Raw genomic sequence first — 24854 nt, 5'->3', positions numbered from 1 at the left:
CACAACAGCAGCAAACAACTCAACGTTCACTGCTGTTAGCATCAGAAGATCTAGCCCTATTATTTCAAGGAACTGATTATTCTGATTCAATGTTGTGCTGATAATGCCAGCTATAATTTGTACAGTATATATAAATTAACAGAGATTGACCTCAGCTCATGATGCTCTTTGCTTTTCTTGTAGGATTGCAGGTGGAATAAAAAATACTTCCAGATCAATGAAAAAAAAGCACATTTGTTTCGGCCCAAAATAAATGCTTTGATTGGCAACTTTGGATATTGGTGTTAATCCAAATGAATAATGGTTGTTGCTTATTAGCGAATATAATGTTATAAAAAAATGTTTAGAAAGGCCTATGGAATCTAAGTTTTAGAAATAGGGACAGAGTACAAAAAAAAATAAATTATGATGCACCTCTATAAAATACTGGTTTGGCCTCGGTGTCAATTCGGGACACGAAACTTTACGAAGGATGTGAAAAAGACGAGTATATATCTGCCTATTGGCAGAAGAGTTAAGAAACAGGTGACATTGACTAAAGGTCGCAAAAGAACCAAAAGCGAATGAGTAAAAACTATTCTTTTTACTTTACATAGTGGGTGGGGAGGATCTGGAACTCTGCCTCATAGTTTGATGGAAGCAGATTAAATTCTGATTTAAAAAGGAAATTGGATAAGCATCTGTGCGAAGAGAAAAAAAATTGCAGTACTACAGGGAAAAGGCAGTGGAACGGAACTAGACAAATTGTTCTTGTAGAGAGCCAGCGTGGACTTGACAGGCGAAATGGCCATCTTCTACGCTGTGATCATTCTATGCTTCTATAAGCAATTGTCTGTTTTAAACATGAAATGTGTTAAATAGTGTGGACTAGACGAGTGTCATGAATTTTTTTTTAAGAAGCAAAACAAATGCACTCTGATAAATCCATCAAAGGAACAAACCTGACTGAGCAAAACTAGATTGGAGTAGGTTACAACATCTTTTGGCTTACCATTGCAGCTCTTGATCTTGGCGTGATCCGGCAGGTCATCTTTTGCTACTGCCTCACCACAACGGTGACATTTTCCAAAACTGTCTTTCTTGTCACACTCAGTCAGCCTGTGGTCTGTAAAGGTGGCTATTTCTACTACCTATACAGAAGAAGTACAGATCGGGAATTGTGTTGAGAAACAAAAGGCTCCGTACTGTCTCACTGCCATGTGAAACAGACAATATTTACGGCATTTACAGTTTCTAATCGGAGGTGAGAAAGTGCTTATGCTGTAGGTTGAAAAATATAAATTCTGTTAAATAATGAAGTGTAGATTCAATAGGTTTCAAATTAAGTGTTTGATTCTGAAAGTGTAAACGCACGCACATCAAAATCAACATCTACACCAGGAGAGATACCAATGTCATAATTCTTGTAGCAGAAGAAAATTAACAGGTGCTGCATTGAACGATATAGATATAGAGGCATCTAGTACTAGTTTTGGAAGATAGGCAAGAACACTAGAATACTTTGTGCCACAATCCATTTTGAACTAAATTTATGGCAGTGTATTATTTTGAACATAAAACTTGGTTCAGGTAGATTGTCCATTTCAAGAAATGGGAAATTTGACTGGCCGTTTCATGAAATAGGCAGCCTCACAAACTGGGTGTAACACATACAAAAACAAGATAGAGATTCACTCCAACTTTTAATCTGATACAAGGCAGAACCACTTTTTACATTTTCAATGATGTCAGTATCCCCAGGGTTATGGCTCACCAACTGGATGAAACTTTCCAGGAACAGTTAGGGCTTTTCACAGTAACTTCATACTTGTGACAATAAAAGATTATTATTAGCTCCACAAAAAACATCAGCAGCTTCATGATGATCTGTTCAAAGCTTCAACGCTTCTTCGTTAATTTATGAAAAACATTTGTTTCCCAACAACAGATGCTGAAGAGGGCTAGAAGGAGGATCACCTCCTGGGCGGCATGGTGGCGCGGTGGTTAGCACTGCTGTCTATGGCACTGTAGGCCCAGGTTCGATCCTGGCACCCGGACCCCCAGATATTGTAAGCTAGTCTTGGCAAGGCAAAAAGATAGTGTCCCCAGTTGGGCTCTCCTACTGACGAGGAAGCATTCACTCTTGCCCAAGTTCAGCTTGTACCCAGAGAAGGAGCCAAACCTCCCAAACAGCCTCATTATCACGTCCATAGCGGGCACTTGGTCCGTCATATAGGGAAGTAGGTCATCCATGTACAGGGACACCTGATACTCCACCCCTCCCAAACTTATCCCCTCCGCTTAAGAGGATATCAGCGTTATCGCAAGCGGTTCTATTGCCAAAGCAAACAGAAATGGAGACCTGTCTCGTGCCCCTATTCAACGGGAAGTAGCCAGAGTTCAGAGCGTTCGTACAAACACTAGCAGCCAATATAGTAATTGAATCCAGGAGATACTTGTGCCCAAATCTGAACCTCCCAAGAATCTCAAACAGATATTTCCACTCTACTCTATCATATGCCCTTTTGGTATCGAGGGAAACACTCGCCTCCGGTTCAGGAACCGAGGAAGGGAAAAAGGACAACGTTCAGCAGGCGACAAATATTGGCCAACAATTGCCGACCCTTAATGAAGCCCCTTTGATCCTCCAAGATCATCCCTGGGAGGCAGGGCTACAGCTGCAGCGCCAGCACTTCGGCAAGTAACTTAACGTCCGCCTTTAAAGAAGCACTGTAGGTCGAAACAACCCATACTCTGTTGAGTCTTTATCTTTCTTGAGAATCAAAGAGATAGAGGCATGTGTGAGGGTAGAGTGCAATGAACCCCAGGGTCATGAATCATTAAACATATCCAGGATTAAAGATACCAACTGCTCCTCAAACCTCATAAAATTCAATGGGTTGGTTAGCACTGCTGCCTAAGGCACTGAGGTCACTCTGTGTGGAGTTTGCACATTCGCCCCATCTCTGCGTGGGTTTCACCCCCACAACCCAAAAGATGTGCATGATTGGCCACACTAAATTGCCCCTTAATTGGAAAAAAATAATTAGGTACTCTAAATTTAAAAAAATAAAAATAAAATTCAATGGGAACCCACCCAGGTCAGGGGCTTTACCAATCTGCATCAACCCAAAGCATTTCATGATTTCCTCTGGGCCCCAACAAGAATTCCAATTCTTCGCTCCTCTCCTCTCCCTTCTGCAGATCTCCCTGGAAGCTGTCTGCCACTTCAGCTGGTGAGCCAAGAGGTGACTGGCCTTCTCCCCGTATTCATAAAACATACGCCTAGAGCGTTGCAACTGGCCCGCCACTCTGCTTCAATTGTGTCTGCAGCTTTTTCCGACTTGTCAGCAACATCAGGTTTGGGGCAAGTGAGTACTGGTCTACTGCAAGAATGGACTCCACCAGTCTCTGCCGCTCCGCCCTCGCTGTCTTCACCATGTGTACTTTGTAGGAGATAATCTTCCCCCGAGGTCTACCTTAAGGACTTCCCACAATGAGGAAGGTGACATTGACTCATTTTTATTAAATGTTATTTATTCCCCAATGGCGGTGGGCATGTGTTCACAAAATTTCTTGTCCGCAAATAATCATTGAATCATAAAATTTATAGGAGGCCATTCGGCCCAACGGGTCTGCACCGGCCCTTGGAAAGAGCACCCTATTTAAGCCCACACCTCCACCCTATCCCCCTAACCCCACCTAACCTTTTGTTTTTGGACACTAAGAGCAATTTAGCATGGCCCATCCACCTAACCTGCACATCTTTGGACTGTAGGAGGAAACCGGAGCACCAGGAGAAAACCCACAGACACAGGGCAACGTGCAGACTCCGCACAGACAATGGCCCAAGATGGCAACCAAACCCAGTCCCTGGCGCTGTGAAGCAACAGTGCTAACCACTGTGACACCGTGCCACCCCGTTGTGTTCAACCTCCATGGGAGGGACCTGACTCTAGTGGCAACTGAACGAAGTGCAGGAGGGGTGCATGGAACAAACTCACAATCGCCGAGTAACCAGCAGCCACCACAAAAAATTAACTGTGAATATACCAGGTACACATGAGAAAAATTAAATATCTTTATCACCTGGGTGTAAAAAACACCAACGATCTATCTACTCCCTCCCTCCATCTCTGATCCATGAAAAAAAACAAAGCCGTGGCCGCTGCTGATGGCGTACTCACCACCCAAAATAAACTGTTAAGAATCCAACACGGGGAGGGAGGCCAGCAGATTAATAAAATTCACATTGTCTCAGTTTGGAGTACGGATATTAACCAGAACCACTGGAGTGCCCGCCAGAGAGCCACAGAAAATAACATGTCTGCCACTGATGTCGGCCAAGATCTCAGCGGCAGAAAACCCAACCCTTTTATTAATTAATATTACCGCACCCCGGGCCCTACCATCAAAGCCCAAAAGAAAAACGTGCCCCACCCACCCCTTCCGCAGCCTCGTCTCGTCTCTGACCCGCAAACCAATCTCCTGAAAAACACATCGGAATTTAAAATCTTACAGTGAGCAAATACTTTCTATATTTTCACCAGGCCATTCAACACCGACATTCCAGGTGATCAGACAAATATGGGGTTCCTCTCCCACCACGAATCCGGAATCAACCATTTCCATCAAGTGAGATTGCCCAGATACATAACAGTTACAGACACCAGGCCCATCCAAGATGGCCACCAAACCAATAAACAAAAAAAAAAATCTGCAGGCACCGTCAGCAAACTACCCCCTCGCCCTCGGACACACCCAAATACCGATTTAAATCGGAACAAGACAAACTCAAACAACTAAAATCTACTTTTAACAAATCTAAACAAAACAAGAACTCTAGGCTCATTATCTAAAAGATCACTATAATGAGCTGCATTCAACCCTTCAACACCGTTCCCGGTAGCCAATTCTTAGGTTTGCAGGGAGACTCCCAACTAGAGTGAAGAAAAGTTGTTACCACCAAAGAAATACTAAAACTCCATAAAACATTTTTAATAAGGACACGGGGAGTCCACACCGAAGAAAATAAAGAAATGCAGTTTTATTTACACCATCCCTACCGGGTTCCTGTTTGGGTTGATGCCTGATCTTTTATACAGAGGTTAATAGAGATCCCCCATGTTATTTACCAGTTAATGTATAATACCTTGTTGAGTTGTAAAAATGGAAAAATTTTTGTTTGAAAAATTTTAATAATATATATATATATATATATATATTTAAAAATAGAGATCCCCAGCCCTGGCGGGTGAACTCGTATTCCGCAAATGGAATGTTGCCTTCATAGCGAGAGGTTTTGAGTGTAGGAATAGAGATGTTTTACTGCAATTGTATAGGGCATTGGTGTGGTCACACTTGGAGTAGTGTGTGCAGTTTTGGTGCCCTTATCTGAAGAAGGATTTTCTTGATATGGGGAGAGTGCAGCGATGGTTTACCAGGCTGCATTCTGTGATGGCGGGACTGTCATATCAGGAGAGACAAGTTGGTTAGAATTATATTAATTGGAGTTCAGAAGAGTGGGAAAGGATCTCATAGAAAATTCTAACAGAGCATGTTTCCCGGAGGGTTTATTCGTTGTAACCGGTTTTGAGAAGTTTGTAATAAAATACATTAAAAAAAATAGAAAATTCTAACAGGATTAGGCAGGGTAGATTCAGAAAGAATGTCCCTGATGGTGGGGGAGGCCAGAACTAGGGATCATAGTTTGAGGATCAGGGGTAAACCTTTTAGGGCTGAGGTGAGGAGAGGTTTCTTCACCCAGAGAGTGGTGAATCTGTGGAATTCACTACCACAGAAAGTAGTTGAGGCCAAACTGTTGTGTAATTTCAAGACGGAATTAGATATAGCTCTTGGGACCAAAGGGATCAAGAGGTATGGGGAAAAGGCAAGATCAAGGTATTGAACTTGATGATCAGCAATGATCATAATGAATGGTGGAGCAGGTTCGAAGGTCCGAATAGCTTTCCTCCTACTTCTATTTTCTATGCATGTCTTTTATTGCGGCTCCGTGGGCTTTCACGGCTTCTCCAGAGCCACTTGGATGGGGACCAAGGCCTCCTCCACCGATTTCTGGAGATCCTCTAACGCAACCCGTCAGTGTTCATCAAATTTGTTCGTCAAGATACTCGAAAGCACCTCTGTCGTTAGTGAAGTGGCCTGAGCCCCAGAGGCTGCCTCCGCCATTTTATCTGATGAGTTGAGGCACCTCCGATTCCATCAATAAACTTCTACTATCTACCTTCCCCCCCCTGAATTTTCTGGGCATTTCACCTATACAGGATTCTTATCCCATTAATTATACAGGTTTTCAAAAGAAAATACCCCTTGAAACTAAGAGAAAGGGGCAAAAAGTGCAGTACTCTAGCTGGAGCTACCTCATGCACGTCGTCCCCATCATAATGCCACCTGAAGTCCTGCAATAGAGGTACTGAAGATAGTTGTATTGAGAGAGTGGCCTGGGAGGCAACAAAAACTTGGAAGTAGTGGTGGGAGCGGGTTATTGACGTAATCAAAGGAGTAAGTTTTGGAAGTACTGGAATGAAATACTATGGAAGCAATTTTGAGATCTGAATGTAGCACAAGGTAAATTCTGGTGTTAATAGACGCTTGAAAGGAGGAAAGGAATGGGTGTCCTGTGATCTGGTTGGGGCAGGTGGATAGTTCTGAGATGCCACACTAATTGGGAAGGGCTTCAACAATATGGAACGGTGATACACTACAGTGGAGATTTTGACTGGTGCAGGAGAATGGAAGCTGTAAACTTTACTCAATCCTCCCCTTCATTAAAAGGCTGGAAGCATAATAGGCAATGTTGTAGGGGATGATAGTACAATGCCAATGTCCTTGGGAATGGAGCCAATAAATTTTATTTAAGTCCTATTATGTGGATGTGGGTCTTGGTTCACACTTTTTCTATTACAACTAATGACTGGCTCAAAATATAATAGATCAGAACTGAAGTAGTAGGAAATCTCTAAAAAAAAAAAAAAAAACGGGAAAACTTAGTCATCTTAAATCCATAAGATGCCATTTGGCTCATAGAGTCTACTCCGCCATTCGATCATGTCTGATCGCATCCCGGCCTTAATGCCACCGCCCTGCCCGTGCTCCACAACCCTTCAACCCATTACCAATTAAAATCTGTCTAACACCGCCTTTAAATTTACTCACTGTCCCAGTATCCACTGCACTCTGGGGTTATGAATTCCACACATTTACAACCCTTTGGGAGAAGTAGTTTCTCCTCAACAGTTTTAAATTTGCTACCTCTCATCCCAAGACTATGGAATCTCGTTTTATAGAATGCCCCACAAGAGGCAGCCTAGTGCTCCACATCTACTTTATCCATACCTTTTATCATCCTGCATACCTCAATTTGATCTCCCCAGATTCTTCTCAACCCTAGAGTATAGCCATGATGTGGAGATGCCTGCGTTGGACTGGGGTGAGCACAGTAAGAAGTCTTACGACACCAGGTTAAAGTCCAACAGGTTTGTTTCGATGTCACTAGCTTTCGGAGCACTGCTCCTTCCTCAGGTGAATGAAGAGGTCTGTTCCAGAAACACATAGATAGGCAAATTCAAAGATGCCAAACAATGCTAGGAATGCGAGCATTAGCAGGTGATTAAATCTTTACAGATCCAGAGATGGGGTAACCCCAGGTTAAAGAGGTGTGAATTGTCTCAAGCCAGGACAGTTGGTAGGATTTTGCAGGCCAGATGGTGGGGGATGAATGTAATGCGACATGAATCCCAGGTCCCGGTTGAGGCCGCACTCGTGTGCGGAACTTGGCTATAAGTTTCTGCTCGGCGATTCTGTGTTGTCGCGCGTCCTGAAGGCCGCCTTGGAGAACGCTTACCCGGAGATCAGAGGCTGAATGCCCTTGACTGCTGAAGTGTTCCCCGACTGGAAGAGAACATTCCTGCCTGGTGATTGTCGCGCGATGTCCGTTCATTCGTTTTCGCAGGGTCTGCATAGTCTCGCTTCAGGACATCCTTTCCTGCAGCTTATGAGGTAGACAACGTTGGCCGAGTCGCACGAGTATGTACCGCGTACCTGGTGGGTGGTGTTCTCACGTGTAATGGTGGTATCCATGTCGATGATCTGGCACGTCTTGCAGAGATTGTCATGGCAGGGTTGTGTGGTGTCGTGGGCACTGTTCTGAAGGCTGGTTAGTTTGCTGCAAACAATGGCTTGTTTGAGGTTGCGCGGTTGTTTGAAGGCAAGTCGTGGGGGTGTGGGGATGACCGTGGCAAGATGTTCATCGTCATCAATGACGTGTTGAAGGCTGTGAAGAAGATGACGTAGTTTCTCCGCTCCGGGAAAGTACTGGACGACGAAGGGTATTCTGTCGGTTGTGTCCCATGTTTGTCTTCTGAGGAGGTTGGTGCGTTTTTTTGCTGTGGCGCGTTGGAACTGTCGATCGATCAGTCGAGCGCCATATCCCGTTCGTACGAGGGCAGCTTTCAATGTCTGTTACGCTCCTCCTTAACTGTTCAATCTCTCTTTATATGACAAACCCCATATCTCTCGAATCAACCTGGTGAACCACCTCTGATCTGCCTCCAATGCCACGACACATCTTTCCTCAAATAAGAGGGCCAAAACGGTGTACAATACTCCAGGTGTGATCTCACCAATGCCTTGTACAGTTGCAACAACACTTCCTTACCTTTATACTCTATTCCTTTAGCTATAAACGCCAACATTCCATTTGTATTCTTTATCTGCTGCATCTGCATGCTAGTTTTCTGTGACTAATGAACAAGGACTCCCAGGTCCCTCTGCAACTGAGCACGTGGGCAGCACAGTGGGTAGCACTGTTGCTTCACAGCTCCAGGGTTCCAGGTTCGATTCCCGGCTTGGCGGAGTCTGCACGTTCTCCCTGTGTCGGCATGGGTTTCCTCCCACAAGTGCCGAAAGACATGCTGTCAGGTGAATTGGATATTCTGAATTCCCCTCTGTGTACCCAAACAGGCACCGGAATGTGGCGACTAGGGGCTTTTCACAGTAACTTCATTGCAGTGTTAATGTATGCCTACTTGCGACAATAAAGATTATTACTACCCTGAAATCTCTCCCTATTTAGATAAGTTGCATTCCCATTTTTCTGACCAAAATGCATGACCTCACGCCTCAATCTTATAGAATCATAGAATTTACAGTGCAGGAGGCCATTCGGCCCATCGAGTCTGGACCGGCCTTTGGAAAGAGCACCCCACCTAAGCCCACGCCTCCACCCTCTCCACAACCCCGATGCCAATCAATAGAACTGAAGTTTAAAGTTTCCCAGCAGCCAAATTTTAATTTTAATTCAACTATAACAAAAATTGGTTTTGGAGAATTAGAAAAAGCGAAACTGATAACCTTTTCACCATGTATGGAATCATTTTGCGGCTTTTTAGAAAAAATAGGAATAGGAACACTTTATTCCTGTGAACAAAACCAAAACTTACAAACTTCATATTTTGAGCTAACCGAATCATATTGCAGACATCTACTACCGTTCAGTCTGTTCTTTTGGGACCCTATTATCGTCATTAACTCTACGTTGCTGGAATGTCATACTCCTTATTGAAAAAGGAGCAGAGATCAGACTTAGACATAGAATTTACAGTGCAGGAGTCCATTCGGCCCATCGAGTCTGCCTTGGACCCTTGGAAAGAACACCCCACACCTCAACCCTATCCCCGCAACCCCACCTAACCTTCTTGGACACGAAGAGCAATTTAGCGTGGCCAATCCACCTAACCTGCACATCTTTGGACTGTGGGAGGAAAACGGAGCACCCGGAGGAAACCCATGCAGATACAGGGAAAATCTGCTGACTGCACAGACAGTGGCCCAAGCCGGTAATTGAACCTGGGACCCTGGAGCTGTGAAGCAACTATGCTAACCACTGTGCTACCGTGCTGCCCCTATGTGTTCAATGTGAATAAAATCACGATATAAACGTGCATTTCAATTCATACTATTTGCCACAAGTCTAATAATATATTGACTGCTATAGAGTCCCTCTTTCCCCCAGATGTATTTTGTTCATTCTATACTCCAACTATCTCTTTTTACTGGTAGCCCACTCGGCAGGATGTTATTAATTTTCAGATCATGGGGTTATAGGCTATTGGGGTGCAACAGAGCCATATGGATTCTCCCCATGGGTTTACAGGGAGGTACTGATGAAGGACATTAGCCAAATCTAGTCCTGGTCTTGTCTAATTTTTACATGTGCGCACCTTCGAAAAGGGTCACTTAGTGATCAGTAACTGAATCTTCGCTGAATTTCCTCCGTTTGAGACCATCCCAAAAGTGAGAAAAATTCTGGATTAAACAGCCCTTTGCTATAGCTTTAGGCACTGAGGCTAGTTGTAGCCCCAACTTAGATTAACTGATGATAGTTCCTGGTTGAAACCTTGGAGCTTTATGAATTGAATCACTCAGTACTGCAGCACTGCATTTGCCCACTACACCAGGAATGGTACCCACAGTAATCTTAAATATACTATTGTTGAAAAAACATGGGCTTTCCTACAAAGAAATCTTTCAGAATAGCAGAAGTCTAGGGCGAAATTCTCCCCCAACAGCACGCTGTCCGCCGACTGGCGCCAATCAGACGGGCATCGTGCCGGCCCAAAGGTGCGGAATGCTCCGCATCTTTGGGGGCCGAGCCCCAACATTGAGGGGCTAGGCCGGCGCCGGAGGGATTTCCGCCCCGCCAGCTGGCGGAAATGGCGTTTGTTGCCCCGCCAGCTGGTGGAGATGGCGTTTGTTGCCCCGCCAGCTGGCGGAAATGGCGTTTGGTGCCCCGCCAGCTGGCGGAAATGGCATTTGGTGCCCCGTCGGCTGGCGCGGAAATGCGGTGCGGGAGTGTCAGCGGCCGCCGACAGTTTCCCGCGCATGCGCAGTGGGGAGAGTCTCTTCCGCCTCCGCCATGGTGGAGGCGGAAGGGAAAGAGTGCCCCCACGGCACAGGCCCGCCCGCGGATCGGTGGGCCCCGATCGCGGGCCAGGCCACCGTGGGGGCACCCCCCGGGGTCAGATCGCCCCGCGCCCCCCCCAGGACCCCGGCGCCCGCCCACGCCGCCGGTAAATACCAGCTTTGATTTACGCCGGCGGGACAGGCAATTTCTGGGCAGGACTTCGGCCCATCCGGGCCGGAGAATCCCACCAACCGGCGCAGCCCGATTCCCGCCCAATCTCCGGTACCGGAGACTTCGGCGGGGGCGGGATTCCCGGCGGCCAATGGCCATTCTCCGACCCGCTGGGGGGTCGGAGAATGACGCCCCTAGTTCTAGAACAAGACTCATCTATATAACATGTAGCTTGGTTTGCAAAAGGAACACTGCATAGATTAGGATTTCACTCTCCAGCCAAGACTCCAACTACAACATCCACACCTCATGACTGATGCAAGACATAAATCTCTGCAAAATAGTAAAGAATGAACATCTAACAGAATTTGATATGAAGTCTGTAGACCAAATTCCACTTATTGAAGACCTGTTGTCTTAGATGGACTAGATCTGAGGTCGCTGGTGTACACAGGACATTGAGAATTAGCTAGAATCCTGAAGGACAACATTTGTATATTACTTCTGTCGACCAAGACTCGCACAAAACTACACACTTTTTATACAAACTCATTGAAAGACTTTAAAAACCAAGCCAAAGTGGATTTCAGTGCTCGAGAGAAGTAGGAAATTAAATATTGATCACATAAAACCAACAAAAATGCATTCAATGGCCTGTTCACCAATAAGTGGTCTGTTTGTTGAACTGAAGTATATTCTTTAAAATCTCTACAACAAGCACTATTGATCTGCAGGTTCTGCCAGATATGTCTGGATAGAAAAAAAGAATATTGTCAAAGAATTCTACATACCTGTTTGCAATGCTCACAACGTCTCAACATTGGACAGTGTTTCCAGTAGTGGATGTCTAAGCCTTCATCGGTAAACATTTCATCCCTTTCCCCACAGAATATACATAAACTGAAAGGGGAAATCAGATATCACAAATTAATTCCGTAAGTTAGAGAGCCATTACTTTACCATTTAAATTATTACAGGCTGATTTTTGGATTTTCTAACATTTAGATTGACAGACACTCGGAACAGATTACTTGCCTGAAGATGCAGTTGAAGGACGATGCACTAAGAATTTAACTTGAGGGCCCCAGTACTAAGCTATGACAGTTGAAAGAAGGTGAACCCAAAGTCCAACGGGCAAACTTGGTTCAAAAAGGAATAAATTAGAAATATTGGTTTGGTGGTACAGAACAGAGTATCGCTGAAAAAAGAGGCAATCTGTCAAAGCTTTTCATCTTGCGCGCATCAGGACAGAGTTACAAGAATACCAATTGCAAAGGAAGCAACAATTTTGTTTAAATTCAAACCAGGCAGGTAAACAGATTGTCCAAAACTTTGCCATGTAGAATGACTGTCCCTCAAGCTTCTGTAGAGTTGGAAAAAGGACAACACATGGGCATGCTTTTCTACCTGCAAAGGACAGGGCCTTTAAAAGCTTGACAGCTAACATTTTCTCGGTGCATTTTCCATGGCAACACCTCTACTAGAGTCTACTTGCGAACCAATCAGCACTCTCTCCTCATTCAGTAGAAAAACTGCTGTTCCCGTTAAAATTGGCATTCTTGCCAAATCGGTTCTGATGAGTCCAAGACAAAAAGCTTTGATAGCATGTCTTTTTAAAAAAAAGAATGACACTTTGTACAGACCTGATTTACATGTAGTATCTAAGCAAAGTCAATTCCTTTTCTGCACAATACCTGGCCAAGACCGACCATCACCCTAACAATCCAAAAATGTTGTTGCTATCCACGCTTGCAGAACCAATTACGTGAACAGTGCAAGTACTTTAAGGAAATGAATGTTTATTATTCAGTTTGCTGCATCCTGATCATGTTAGTTTGCTGCGTTCTTCTTTCACATTTTGTTTTTGCCAAAATCTTCACAGGCAGGAAATTAAAATAGACAAAGCACCTGGGGAGAATCCGTGCAGTGCAAATGCAGATCCCTAACAGCATTCCAAGATGTATAGGAGGTGAGGCTGTTTAATATAAATAAAGACAATGATATCTTAGAGACATCAAGATCACTCATTAATAATGGCTGAATGCTACCATTTAATTTGTATGATGTGCCACTCCAGTATTTTGATCTAGTGCTTTGGGCATCGTGCTCGCTGACACAATTCATTATTCTGTGAAGCTTGTAAACAAGAATTATTTGAAAAAGATATTTAACTTTCATTCTTTGCCCAGGTTTAAAGTTGGGAATGCAAAACAAGATTGGAAGATTTATCACATTTGTGTTAGAAAGTGGGAATGTGTGGGTATGGGAGCAGCATTTAGATGCATCAGGCAAGATCTTTAATTTTGGTTACACGAGGCTCTGACAGCATTGGGTTGAGGATTCTGAAGGTTTGCAGTACTGTGATAGGATTCTGTGATTTTGCAGTGTGGGTTGGGGACATTTTGGTCACAGATCATTGTGGAGAGGAAACGAAGTACGTAGCAGAACTGTGGACAAGGTTCCAGAGGTCAAGGGGAACAGGAATTTGGGTCACTAGTGGATTCTTGTGCCTATGTAGAGGTAAGAGAGGATGTAGCCCCGAGAGCACTGGGGGAAGGTTAAGGATGCACTGGATCTGGCAGCATTGGTGTGGAAATTTCAAATTTGTTTGTTGATGGATTCCTAGAAGTGTATTTTCAGCAAGCTAGTTGGCTTGTCTGCTTTTTTATTTCCTTTTCATAGATTCATTGACGCTTACAGCACAGAAGGAGGCCATTCAGTCCATCGCGTCCACACCAGTCAACAAATATCGGACTACACAAATTCCATTTTCAACCACTCAATCCATAGCCTTGAAGGTTGGCAGCGCAAGTGAATGGCTAAATACTTCTCAAATGTTACAAGAGTTTCAGGCAGTGAGTTCCAGAGTGTCCCCACCCCCCCCTGGGTGAGAAGATTTCTCCTCAACTCCCCCCTTCACCTTCTACCTTTTAATTTAAATCTATACCCTGGTTTTTGATCAGCCAAGCATCCCATCAGTGCCTTTTCTTACAAAATATAGCCAAGCAACTAGATATTAACGAATGCCCTTAAGTGGGCAACTAACCCATCTACCTCTGAATTTAAATCTATACCCTTGTTTTTGATTTCTCTACTGATGGGAAAAAATGTATTTCTATCCACTCTATTCATGCCCCTCAATCTTATACACCTCTATCAGCTCCCTTCTCAACCTTCATCGCTCCAAGGAAAATAGCTCCAGCCTATCCAATCACTCCTCAAGGCTGACTCTCCAGCTCAGGCAGCATCCTGGTAAATCTCCTCGACACCCTCTCCAATGCAATCACATCCTTCCTATAATGTGGTGACCAGAACTGAATGCAGTACTCCAGTTGTGGCCTAACCAGAGTTTTATACAGTTCCAGCATGCCATTCCTGCTCTTGTATTCTGAACCTTGATTAATAAAGGCAAACGTTCCATATCCTTTCTTTTAAAAAACGTTTTTACTGAAGTTTTACATTTTATACACTGTAAATTCAACAAGGGTATGTGCATCGGGTACAATATACAAGACATTTCCCTTGGTATCAACCCACACTCATCACCAAACAGTTTTGACTGTTACCCGGCCTTCCTCCCCTCTCTCTGGCTCCCCCCTCCCTTCCCTGTAGTTTTGGATGCTTCTGTGTGCGCCCTATCCCCCGCTCTATTGGCATCGACCAAGTTGGTGGATGGCTTCCACGACTTTTGGAAGCCATGCTCTGACCCTCAGATAGCGAATTCGATCTTCTCTAGGTGGAGAAATTCCGACAGGTCTGCCAGACAGTCTGCAGCCGTGGGTGGTGCTGTTGATTGCCAGCCGAGAAGGAATCTACAGTGGGCGATTAGGGAAGCAAAGACAAGGGTGTTGGCCCTCTTCCCCATGAATAGTTCTGGCTGGTCTGATATTTTGAAGGCTGCCACTCTTGGGCACGGCTCCACCCTCACCTCCACAATCTTGGACATTGCCTCAAAGTACGCTGTCCAAAACCCGACAAGTCTGGGGCATGCCAGAACATATGAACGCAGTTGGCCAGGCCTCCCAGGCACCGTTCGCCTTTGTCCTTCACCTCTGGGAAGAACCTGCTCATTTGGGTCTTGTCAAGTGCGCTCGGTGCACCACTTTCAGCTGTGTGAGGCATAGCCTTGAGCGTGAGGAGGTGAAGTTGGCCCTATTCAGTGCTTCACTCCAGAGTCCCCACCCTATTTCCGTCCTCGTTCTTCCTCCCATTTTTCCATCCAGTGGAGAGCATGTCCTAATAACCGTCCGCATAGGTCCTCGCAGTTTGCCTGCGTCCAGTAGCCCCTCTAACATGGTGTGTCCCGGGTCCTGTGGGTATACTATCATCTCCTTGTGGAGAATGTTCTTAACCTGTAGAAGTCGGAGTTCATTTCCACTAGGTAGCTGGAGGCTCTCCGACAGTTCCTCTAGGGTCGCTAGTCTGTCTTATGCGCAAAAGTTTAAGTCAGTTATGCGATGTAGAGGAGCAGGTCATCCACACAGAGTGAGACTCTGTGCTCAATGAGGAACTTGCACTCGACTCTGTTTAAGGCTTTGTCTGCATCCAGGGAGACGATCACCTTTGGTGTTCTCTCCCCGGATGGGGTCATTATCACGTCCAGCAATCGCATGATGTTCGCTGTTTACCCTTAAAGCCCGTCTGATCCACTGCGACCACCTCAGGTATGCAATTCTCCATCCGCTTATCCAAGATTTTGTGAATATTTTCTTGTCCACATTCAGCAGTGAAATAGGTCGTTACGATTCGCATTCCGTTGGGTCTTTGTCCTTTTTGGGTATCAGCGATATGGTGGCTTGTGTTAGCATTGGAGGCAGGGTGCCTTGTGCTAGCTAATTGTGAACATCTGCAGGTGCAGGGCCAGTGCTGTTGCAAATTTTTGTAGAAGTCCGTCAGGAACCCGTCTTGGGAAACTGTGCAAAGTTCACATCTTTAAACTGCAGATTTACCGTCAAGAGTCATCTATTTTGACAATAATAGATGACGTCAGTCTTTTGGGAGATGCTGATTGCTCCAAGTAAAAAGACTTCAATGGAAGTTGTAACAGATAAAGATTTTAAAAAGCTATGAAATACATAATTGAGTTTTGAAACTTATTTTAGACGTTACATACTTTACTCAGAAAAAGTATTCCCCCGCACCCCCAAAAAGTATTCTGCATGTTTCAAATGGTTAATCAACAAAACAGGAGTGAAATGCTATATTGTTTCTGGTGTTTAAACAGCATTTCCAATTTAACTACATGTAAAAGTAAAAACTTACATTGAACACATGTTGCCTGCTTAGAAAGTACAGTTTTCCCATTGTAAATTCCTTATGCCTACATTTCCAATTTTTTTTTTTGTCACATCAATTACTATTTGATAAAAAATAATGGTAGGATCTGGTCACTCAGAGAATTTCAATTGGTAAAATGCAATTGGGGGAGTGGGACTGGGTAGGGTGGTCTTTCGGCGGGTCAGTGCAGACTCGATGGGCTGAATGGCTTCCTCCCGCACTGTAGGTATTTAATGAATTTCCAACAGTTGCAGTATATGAACTTGCCACGACTCCTTCAACAGCACCTTCCAAAGATCTCTATCGCCTTGGGAAAACAAGTGCATGGGAACAATATTACGTCCAAGTTCTGCTCCAATCAAACACTACTCTGACATGGAACTATATCGGCATGCCTTCTCTATCACTGGGACAGAATTCTGAAACTCCCTCCCCAGCAGCACTGAGGGTGCACCTACACCGCATGAACTGCAGTGGTACAGGACAGTGGCTTACCATCATCCTCACAGGCACAACTGGAGATGGGCAATAAATGCCAGTGATGCTCAAATCCCATGAATTAATAAAAAAGTCAACGGAAGAAGGAGCAGGTGCAATTAAAATCGAAGAACAGACAAGACAAAAGGCAAGGTGCCATTAGCAAATTTGCAGAATGGACCTGTATTTGACAAACAAAATTCAATACAGGCAGCAAGTGCAAGATGGCACACTCCGTCCGGTCGGAAGAATAAGGAATCCACCAATACCTTGAAAAATGAAGTTTCAACAGGGTAGCAACACAAGCAATGTAGAGTTAGGATAATTTCTAGAGGAATAGAATTGAAAACTCAAAAGCAGAGAAGTAATGTTGGATTTGCACAGAACTGTGGATAGAATGTATGCTGCGAATAGTTCTGGTTTCTGCTTACTAAAAACTTGCAAAGTCAAGTACCAGAACTCAGAAGGTTATAACTATCAGGAAAATTGAACAGGCATGGTTCTTGTCTCTTGAAAAGAGAAAACATAGATTATCAGATAGACATATGTATTTTAAAGTTATGAGGGGATATTGGAGATGTGGACAGTGTTTCCACCTGTGGGTGAATTCAAAACTATAAATGTAAGATACTAGTACTAATAAACCCAATGAGGAAGCAACTTATTTGCTCAGTGATGGGATAATTGGACTCGCAATGGGCAGCACGGTAGCAGTTGCTTCACAGCTCCAGGGTCCCAGGTTCGATTCCCGGCTTGGGTCACTGCCTATGCGGAGTCTGCGTGAGTTTCCTCCGGGCGCTCTGGTTTCCTTCCACAGTCCAAAGATGTGCAGGTTAGGTGGATTGGCTATGCCCTGAGTATCCAAAAAAGGTTAGGTGGGGTACTGGGTTGTGAGGGTAGGTTGGAAGTGTGGGCTTGGGTGGGGTGCTCGTTCCAAGGGCCGGTGCATACGCGATGGGCTGAATGGCCTCCTTTTGCACTGCAATTTCTGTGATTCTATGATTAAACCAACTCAAGGGGAAGCCAGATGAGGGAAGAATATGTTGGTAAATTCACATGGATAAGGTAGGAAGAGGCTGGTGTGGAGCACAATCACTGGCAGAGGCTACGAGTTGAATTAAGTTTCTGTGCTAAGTTCTATGCAAAATTCAACTGAGAACAGACAGGGTTCTGGTTCAGGATCTTAACTGGAAGTTGGCACTTTTGATACGTTCAATTTGGAGCCTGGGTTTTGTGCTGTCATGAAGCTGTATTTTATGCCAAATTATGATTTCTAATCAAACAGCTGGAGACATGAATTTAACTTTTTTTAAAAAATTAAGATCTTTTTAAAAAATCAGACTAAAGCGGTTTGAACTCAGCCAAGATGGCGATCTAATGTGAATTACTGAACATTCCATATTCTAATCTCAATGAACCGGAGATGACATTTCTGCAAAGACCCAAAGGCAATGACCTCAGAGAAATGGGAGCAAAAGATATTTCCCCTATTCCATTAGCACAACATCCAAATACTCAACTGGGTGGAGACAAACCATCAAACCTAACCACTTGAACATTGGGACCCAGGCGAAGAGAGGGAATTCTCTGACCTGCCAATTAGAATAGATGATCATGTTTGAACTACTAGTCAGTTGGAGAGAGAGGTCACTTGAAAAACCAACCCTTTGTGTTTTAAGCACATATACTCACAGGAGAACAGATGACACGCATCCTATGACGGATGACAGATCCAATCTCTCTCGCTACCCAACTTGCAAGCTTAAGCCTAGTCTGCTATTATTTGACTTTCAATGCTCATAAGAGATTTTTAAAGAACTCAACTCCACAGTTGTGTCTCCAGAAGAACAAATAGAACATTTATCTTCAGTTGTAAACCTCAACAGTGAAAGACCACCAAGTAAAAGCAGCAAGATCATCAGATTCAGCCTGAAGTCAGCTGTGTCACCAAACTATAGGGCTTGTGAATTCCTTTAAACTTTCACCAACATATCCTTCCCGATTCTGTAAATTTTATTTTTGACCATGTGAGCAAACGGGAGAGAATAACTTGAGTGGGTGTGCAAAAGTGTGCGTGTTTTATTATTTTACTTAGATCGGTTTAAGTATTATAACAAAGGAACATCTTTTGTTCAATTCAAGAAAACCTATCCTATTGGTTCTTTTTTTTTTTTTTTTTTTTTAATCACAATGTGTAAACAGTTAAGCATTCATTGAATTGGCAAGTATATCCTTTTAAAACAAAATAAAACTTGTTGTGGTCAAATGAGGAGAGGGCAGAGGGAAGGCATTTGACTCCTCCTCACCAGTTTCATAACAGTGCTCAAATCTCTGGTAGGACTTGAACGCACCATTTTGCAATTCAGAAACAAGTGTTATCACTGTGCCATAGCTAATATCTGATTACTGCTAAATCCTTTATTGCCTTGACCAAGGAAGCCAGCTGTGCATCATTGTTTTGTTATTTTTGTTTCTTCTGTTGTTTTTTGTGAAAATGGATGCATGAAAAATTAGCTGTAAAAGATTTATCCAATTTATCCTTAAAGATCCACCTTTATTTCACCTTCCCTCTACTATCAATATACTTGTAAAATCTTTCTGCTGCCCTGTAAAATTATGCCTGTTTTCATTCTATTTCAATACTGTTTTATGAACAGGCTACTCTCAGTTGCCCTCCTGCAGGCATCCTTGGCTTCCTATTTTTGTTTCCTTCTACCTCTAGTATTTTTGCTTGTTTTAAGGTTTCTTAGGATCATACTGTTCTTCCTCTGTTCTTTTCTCATCTTGTACAATAATTGCAAATACTGTCCATTATTTTTTGTTCAATAAACATTTAATGAAGCCAGAAATGATCATATGTAAGTTGAATAAACCTAACAAATCAAACAGTTTCTTGTACCAGAGTCTAATGGACTGCATACACTAGATTAAAGAAACTTTTCCCAATTGATATCATAAATAATTGTAATAAATATTCCAGCATAAGTCACAACGCTTTCACCCTTTCCGATGCAACACAGGACAGAATATTTATGCTCATTGTATCAATCAGAGTAAAAATAGGGCTACAAACAGAAAGGTACACGGTCACCTTGCCAGTTAAGCATACTGCAGATGACCTTTAAATTATTATATTTTTAAATAATAAACGATCTCTTACCTAGTGCCAAATAGCACTGGAAGAAAACTATTGAGGTCAGCTTGCACAGCTTCTATGTGTCAGTTTTTGAGCTTTCCACTTCAGAGGCTGGGATTCTCCACTGTCCGCCGCTAGTAGCGGAGCTCCCGATGCAGCGGATAATCCAGTATGGGGGAAAAACAGGATCGGTGCCCGTTTGCGGTGCTCCGGTCGTCCACTGGCATCATAGGCTCACGCCCCACACCAGCGGGAGCATGTAAAGAGGTCAAAATGACACATTTGCAGCGTATTTATTATTTTATCCCTTCCGCTTGATGGCAAGAGTTGGTTGCACTGAAAGAGTTGAACCCGGTACCTGATTTCCTGTCGAGAGGAAAGCCGCGTACCCCCCCCGTCAGACATACTATTCTCTGGCCCACTGGGCTGGGATTCACCTGGGCATGGATTGGATTGGTGCAACATTTGCCAGCGAGACCCTGACGCAGTGAACCTCATGGTGGGCCAAGCAATTAAGTCCACTAGAAAGCTCCCCCTCCCTCAAATCCTACTCACTCCCCCCACAGCTCTCTACCCCTCCCATAGCAGGGAACCACGCACAGCAAGGAACCCCCCCCCCTCCCTGCAAGGAACCCCCCAACAGTCACCTCTGCCTGGAAGCTAAAGAGCAGACCAGTCAGAAAGTGAAACAAAATCACTGTTTTTTCCCTTACCTATGCCTTACACCTGCTGCCTCAGTCAGGTATTTAGAAAGCAGCAGATATAACTTAATAGAAAGCCAAAAAGATATCACAAGGCTTTAAACCCCTTCAGATCCTTGGATCCGCAAGGTTTCTATTTACTTCAAACAGAAATAGCTTTTAGTGGTTGGACTGCTGCCCAACCGGCTTGGGTGACTCTGTGTGGAGTTTGCACTTTCCCCCCGTGTACGCGTGGATTCCCTCCCATGTAGGCCGGACCAGGTAACGGCAGTAGATTTCCTGCCCTGAAGAACACTCGTGAATCAGATGGGTTTTGGAACATTCCAATAGATTTTATTAGTGACACTAGCATTTTATTCCAGATTTACTCATGGAAATTAAATTCCTTCAAGCTGCCATGGTGGGATTTCAACCCTGTCTATGTTGCATTATTATAGACCTCTGGAATACCCGTCCAGTGAAATGAGAATTGCCATAATCCCCAAGGATCATAGGCTGCTCTTCCTTTTTTTTGAGAGAGAGAGCTGACTGGTGGTGATTTAACCGGAGGATCACCACACCTCTGGCGAGGGGCAAAGTTGAGAAAGTGGGGCCGTAATGGATAACTCAGCTGGTATGGGAATTGAACCCATGCCGTTGGTGTCGCTCCACATCATGAACCAGCCGTTGAGCCAACTAAGCAAACGACCCCCACTCTAACACTACCACTATGTTACCATGTCAATGTTTTACATGACAATTAAAATAACAATTGTCCGACTGTTTATGCGTACAGCACACAAATTTAATTTAATTGTCACTACATGGGATTAAAAGGGATTCAATTGTCATGATCCCAGTGATGCAGGCAATTAACAATTTCTTAAAATTAAAAAAAAATTTATGTCACAAATAGGCTTACATTAACACTGCAATGAAGTTACTCTGAAAAGCCCCTAGTCGCCACATTCCGGCGCCTATTCGGGTACACAGAGGGAGAATTCAGAATGTCCAAATGACCTAATAGCACATCTTTCGGGACTTGTGGGAGGAAACCGTAGCACCCGGAGGGATTCCAAGCAGACACGGGGAGAACGTGCAGATTCTGCACAGACAGTGACCCAAGCCGGTAATCGAACCTGGGACCCTGGTGCTGTGAAGCCATAATGCTAACCAATATGTTACCATGCATTTCTTGCATTTAAATGCACTGCTTAGCTGCAATAAGACACCAAGCAAAGTAAAGGGGAGAAAAATGAGGCGGCTAGGCGGGAGAACTAAAAAGATTAGCTTGATGATTTTGAGGTTGACAAAAGTAGTGACAACACAGAGGAGGGTGGCTGAACCAAGTGAACATCGAATGGTGGCACAATGGGAACTAGGTGAAGTGCAGAACACAAAGGGAACAAAATAGAATCCAGTTAGCAGAAGGTGCATGCAGCAATGTAGGGCACAGGTAAATTATATTGTTATTGTTGGGCAAGGAAGTGGAATGATTAGAAATGAGACAATTGAACTCAACGTGATGGGGGACATTGGGAGCCACTGGAGCTTGGAGAGGTGTTTGCCTTTGTGCATGCAAGGATGGAGAGAACAGGGATGCAGAATGTGGGATAGGCGAGGATGCTGGCTGCACCAATTCAGATGAGTTGAAGCCTATGCACTATTGGTAGGGACAGACCAGACTGCAGAGCATTTGAGTTACCAAGCCCCAAGACGCGAAGACTAGAATTTAATGAAGTGATGGGGCATTGGCAGGCAATGCAGCATAAGCGACAGAAGGCAACTCACTGAGCTCAGCACATCTTCTCAGCGCTCCCATCCCCATATGAGATGTTGGGAGGAAGATGGAGGGATCAACAGTTTTGAAAGCAGTAGAGATTGAGAAGTATGAGCACGAGGAGAATGAGTACAGTGGATATCTGTGACTTAATTCAGACGGCATCAGTACCAGCTTGGAGAGGAGCAGGGAAGGTGGAAACTAAGTTGTGAGGTAGCAATGAATTCAAGATCTGGTGGGGAAGGACTGGAGGGGAAGGGGAGCATTGAGATCAACAATATCTTGAGTGTGGAAAAATTGGGTGTTTTGTAAGGAATAGAGAAGTTTTGAATGTCCAGCAGGACAAGGGAGACAGGCTTGTAATATCAACAATTGAGCGGAAAGAAACAAAGTTGGGAAGTCAGTGCTAAGGGTGCAAAAGAACTTTGAGGCAGACGCATTTTTGGATAAGATGAATGGCTGAGGGTAGTGGTAGTGGGGAAGAAACTGCAGAAGTACAATGGTGAAGGAATGGTCAGATGGAAGTCTGGAGATTGGAAATAGGTCAGCGAAGCAGTGGCAGTTAGTGAGACGGTCTCAGTATTGTACCCAAAATAGCCAACAGTTCTTTGCATTATGAATCAGATGTGGGTGAGGGTCAAGTCTAAGGAGTTGAGTCCTTTCTCTTTTTCAAGGAGGTTTTGGAGTAGTAAGTGGTTTTGGTTAGAGAAAGGGAGCAAATGTGAGTATCCTTGACCTGTCAGTCACTATTTTAAGGATGCCGTTGCTCCTAGCTTATCTTGATTGAGTAGGGTAGGGTAATAGTTTTTGAAAACAACTTTTTATTCAAATTATACAACACTAAATAACAAGAATAAACACATTTACATACATAAAAACATACCACAACCCAACGCACAATCTAACCCCTCGCTCCGTCCAATCTCCCCCCAACAACTAATGATGACCAATTCCTTGAAATCATCAATAAACAGCTGCCAACTCCGATAGAACCCCTCAAATGCTCCCCTCACGCTGTACTTGACGTTAGTAAGGTATAGGAATTTCATCAGGTCTCCCAGCCACACCAAGGCACTGAGTGGAAACGCCAACCTCCACTCTAACAGCACTCTCCTCCGGACAAACAGTGAGGCGAAAACCAGAACATTGGCCCCTGAGCTTATCTGCAAGCTCTGGTGAGTTTGACACCCTGAACATCCCAGAGAATAACCTGACCAATCAGCACGATCCACTGATAAGTCCCAACAATCTGAAACAGTCTATTGGCCAACAACTAAGTCCATCAAGTTGCGGTCATCACTGATGTCAGATCAACAGCACAGCCTATAGGTTTTAAAAAAAAATTAAAGGTGAAGTCCATCTTGGAGCCTGCTCTGCCCAAGAACGCAGGAAACTACAAAAGGTTGTGAATGTAGCCCAGTCCATCACGCAAACCAGCCTCCCATCCATTGACTCTATCTATAATTCCCGCTGCTTCAGAAAGCCAGCATAATTAAGGACCCCACGCACCCCGGACATACTCTCTTCCACCTTCTTCCGTCAGGAAAAAGATACCAAAGTTTGAGGTCACGTACCAACCAACTCAAGAACAGCTTCTTCCCTACTGCCATCAGACTTTTGAATGGACCTACCTCGTATTAAGTTGATCTTTTCTCTACACCTTGCTATAACTAACATTATATTCTGCAGTGTTACCTTCCTTCCCTATGTACGGTATGCATTGTTTGTACAGCATGCAAGAAACAATACTTTTCACTGTATACTAATACATGTGACAATAATAAATCAAATCTCATCTTAAAGGTGTAGGTCCCAATAATTGTCTAGGTACAAAAATCATAAAAGCTAAACCAAAGAAATTAAAGGGAATAAACATGGGACAAACAGGGATTAACAGGAGGATCCTTGCACAACATACAGTACGCCCCTCTTCATCCATCCACTCACTCAGCAGCTCCACTTTTCCCCAAACCCAGTGCCTAAAGTACTTCATTGACTGCAAAGTGCTGAGACATTCAGTGATTGTTAACGGTGCTACATAAATGCAAGTCTTTAATTTTTAATGGGGTAAACTGTGCGGGTTCCCATTCCGCATACTTTTCAGCGAACATTTTGATATCCTGTAGGTGAACATCATTCCTATATTAATCATCTGGCCTACATATATATAAGATTAATTTGGGTAATGTACAGAGTGTGACAGAAATACATGGAACCCACACCTTTGTTTCAGAATGAAGGGAATGAAAGAAAACTATGGGGCCAACATGTGTACAGGCAGGGCAAAGAACAGGAAAAATGAGCTCACAAATAAATAAGTAACAGCAACGTCTGATGTTACATTGTAATTACAAAGCTGCAATACAGTCTTGTAGATCAGGTGACTTTAATCTGACTGTGCATGTAATATAATTAAACCAAGTAAATAAA

At 43.9% G+C, this 24854-nt stretch overlaps 1 protein-coding gene and 1 long non-coding RNA gene across 6 annotated transcripts in view; one reads left to right on the top strand and one right to left on the bottom strand.

Annotated features, from left to right (window-relative positions):
- LOC140392830 (uncharacterized) overlaps window positions 1–14083 on the top strand; it is a 137205-nt gene extending 123122 nt beyond the window's left edge. The window contains exons 3-4 of the long non-coding RNA XR_011935434.1: window positions 12957–13043; window positions 13757–14083. This is a non-coding gene — a long non-coding RNA (uncharacterized lncRNA). The remainder of the gene's footprint in view (window positions 1–12956; window positions 13044–13756) is intronic.
- The window catches only part of LOC140392826 (centrosomal protein of 104 kDa-like), a 493850-nt gene that overhangs the window by 65704 nt on the left and 403292 nt on the right, over window positions 1–24854 (bottom strand). For 4 of the 5 annotated variants that reach the window (XM_072478500.1, XM_072478503.1, XM_072478502.1 and 1 more), the window contains 2 exons: window positions 11866–11974; window positions 992–1130 (listed from right to left, as the gene is read on the bottom strand). In XM_072478500.1, coding sequence (XP_072334601.1) covers window positions 992–1130; window positions 11866–11974 — 248 coding nt within the window. Of the gene's footprint in view, window positions 1–991; window positions 1131–11865; window positions 11975–24854 lie in introns of those variants that run through there. The other variant, XR_011935433.1, reaches the window with a different exon arrangement.

Source organism: Scyliorhinus torazame, chromosome 16 (assembly GCF_047496885.1).
Source record: "Scyliorhinus torazame isolate Kashiwa2021f chromosome 16, sScyTor2.1, whole genome shotgun sequence".
Taxonomy (NCBI): Eukaryota; Metazoa; Chordata; class Chondrichthyes; order Carcharhiniformes; family Scyliorhinidae; genus Scyliorhinus; species Scyliorhinus torazame.
This window is presented reverse-complemented; position numbering and strand designations above follow the sequence as displayed.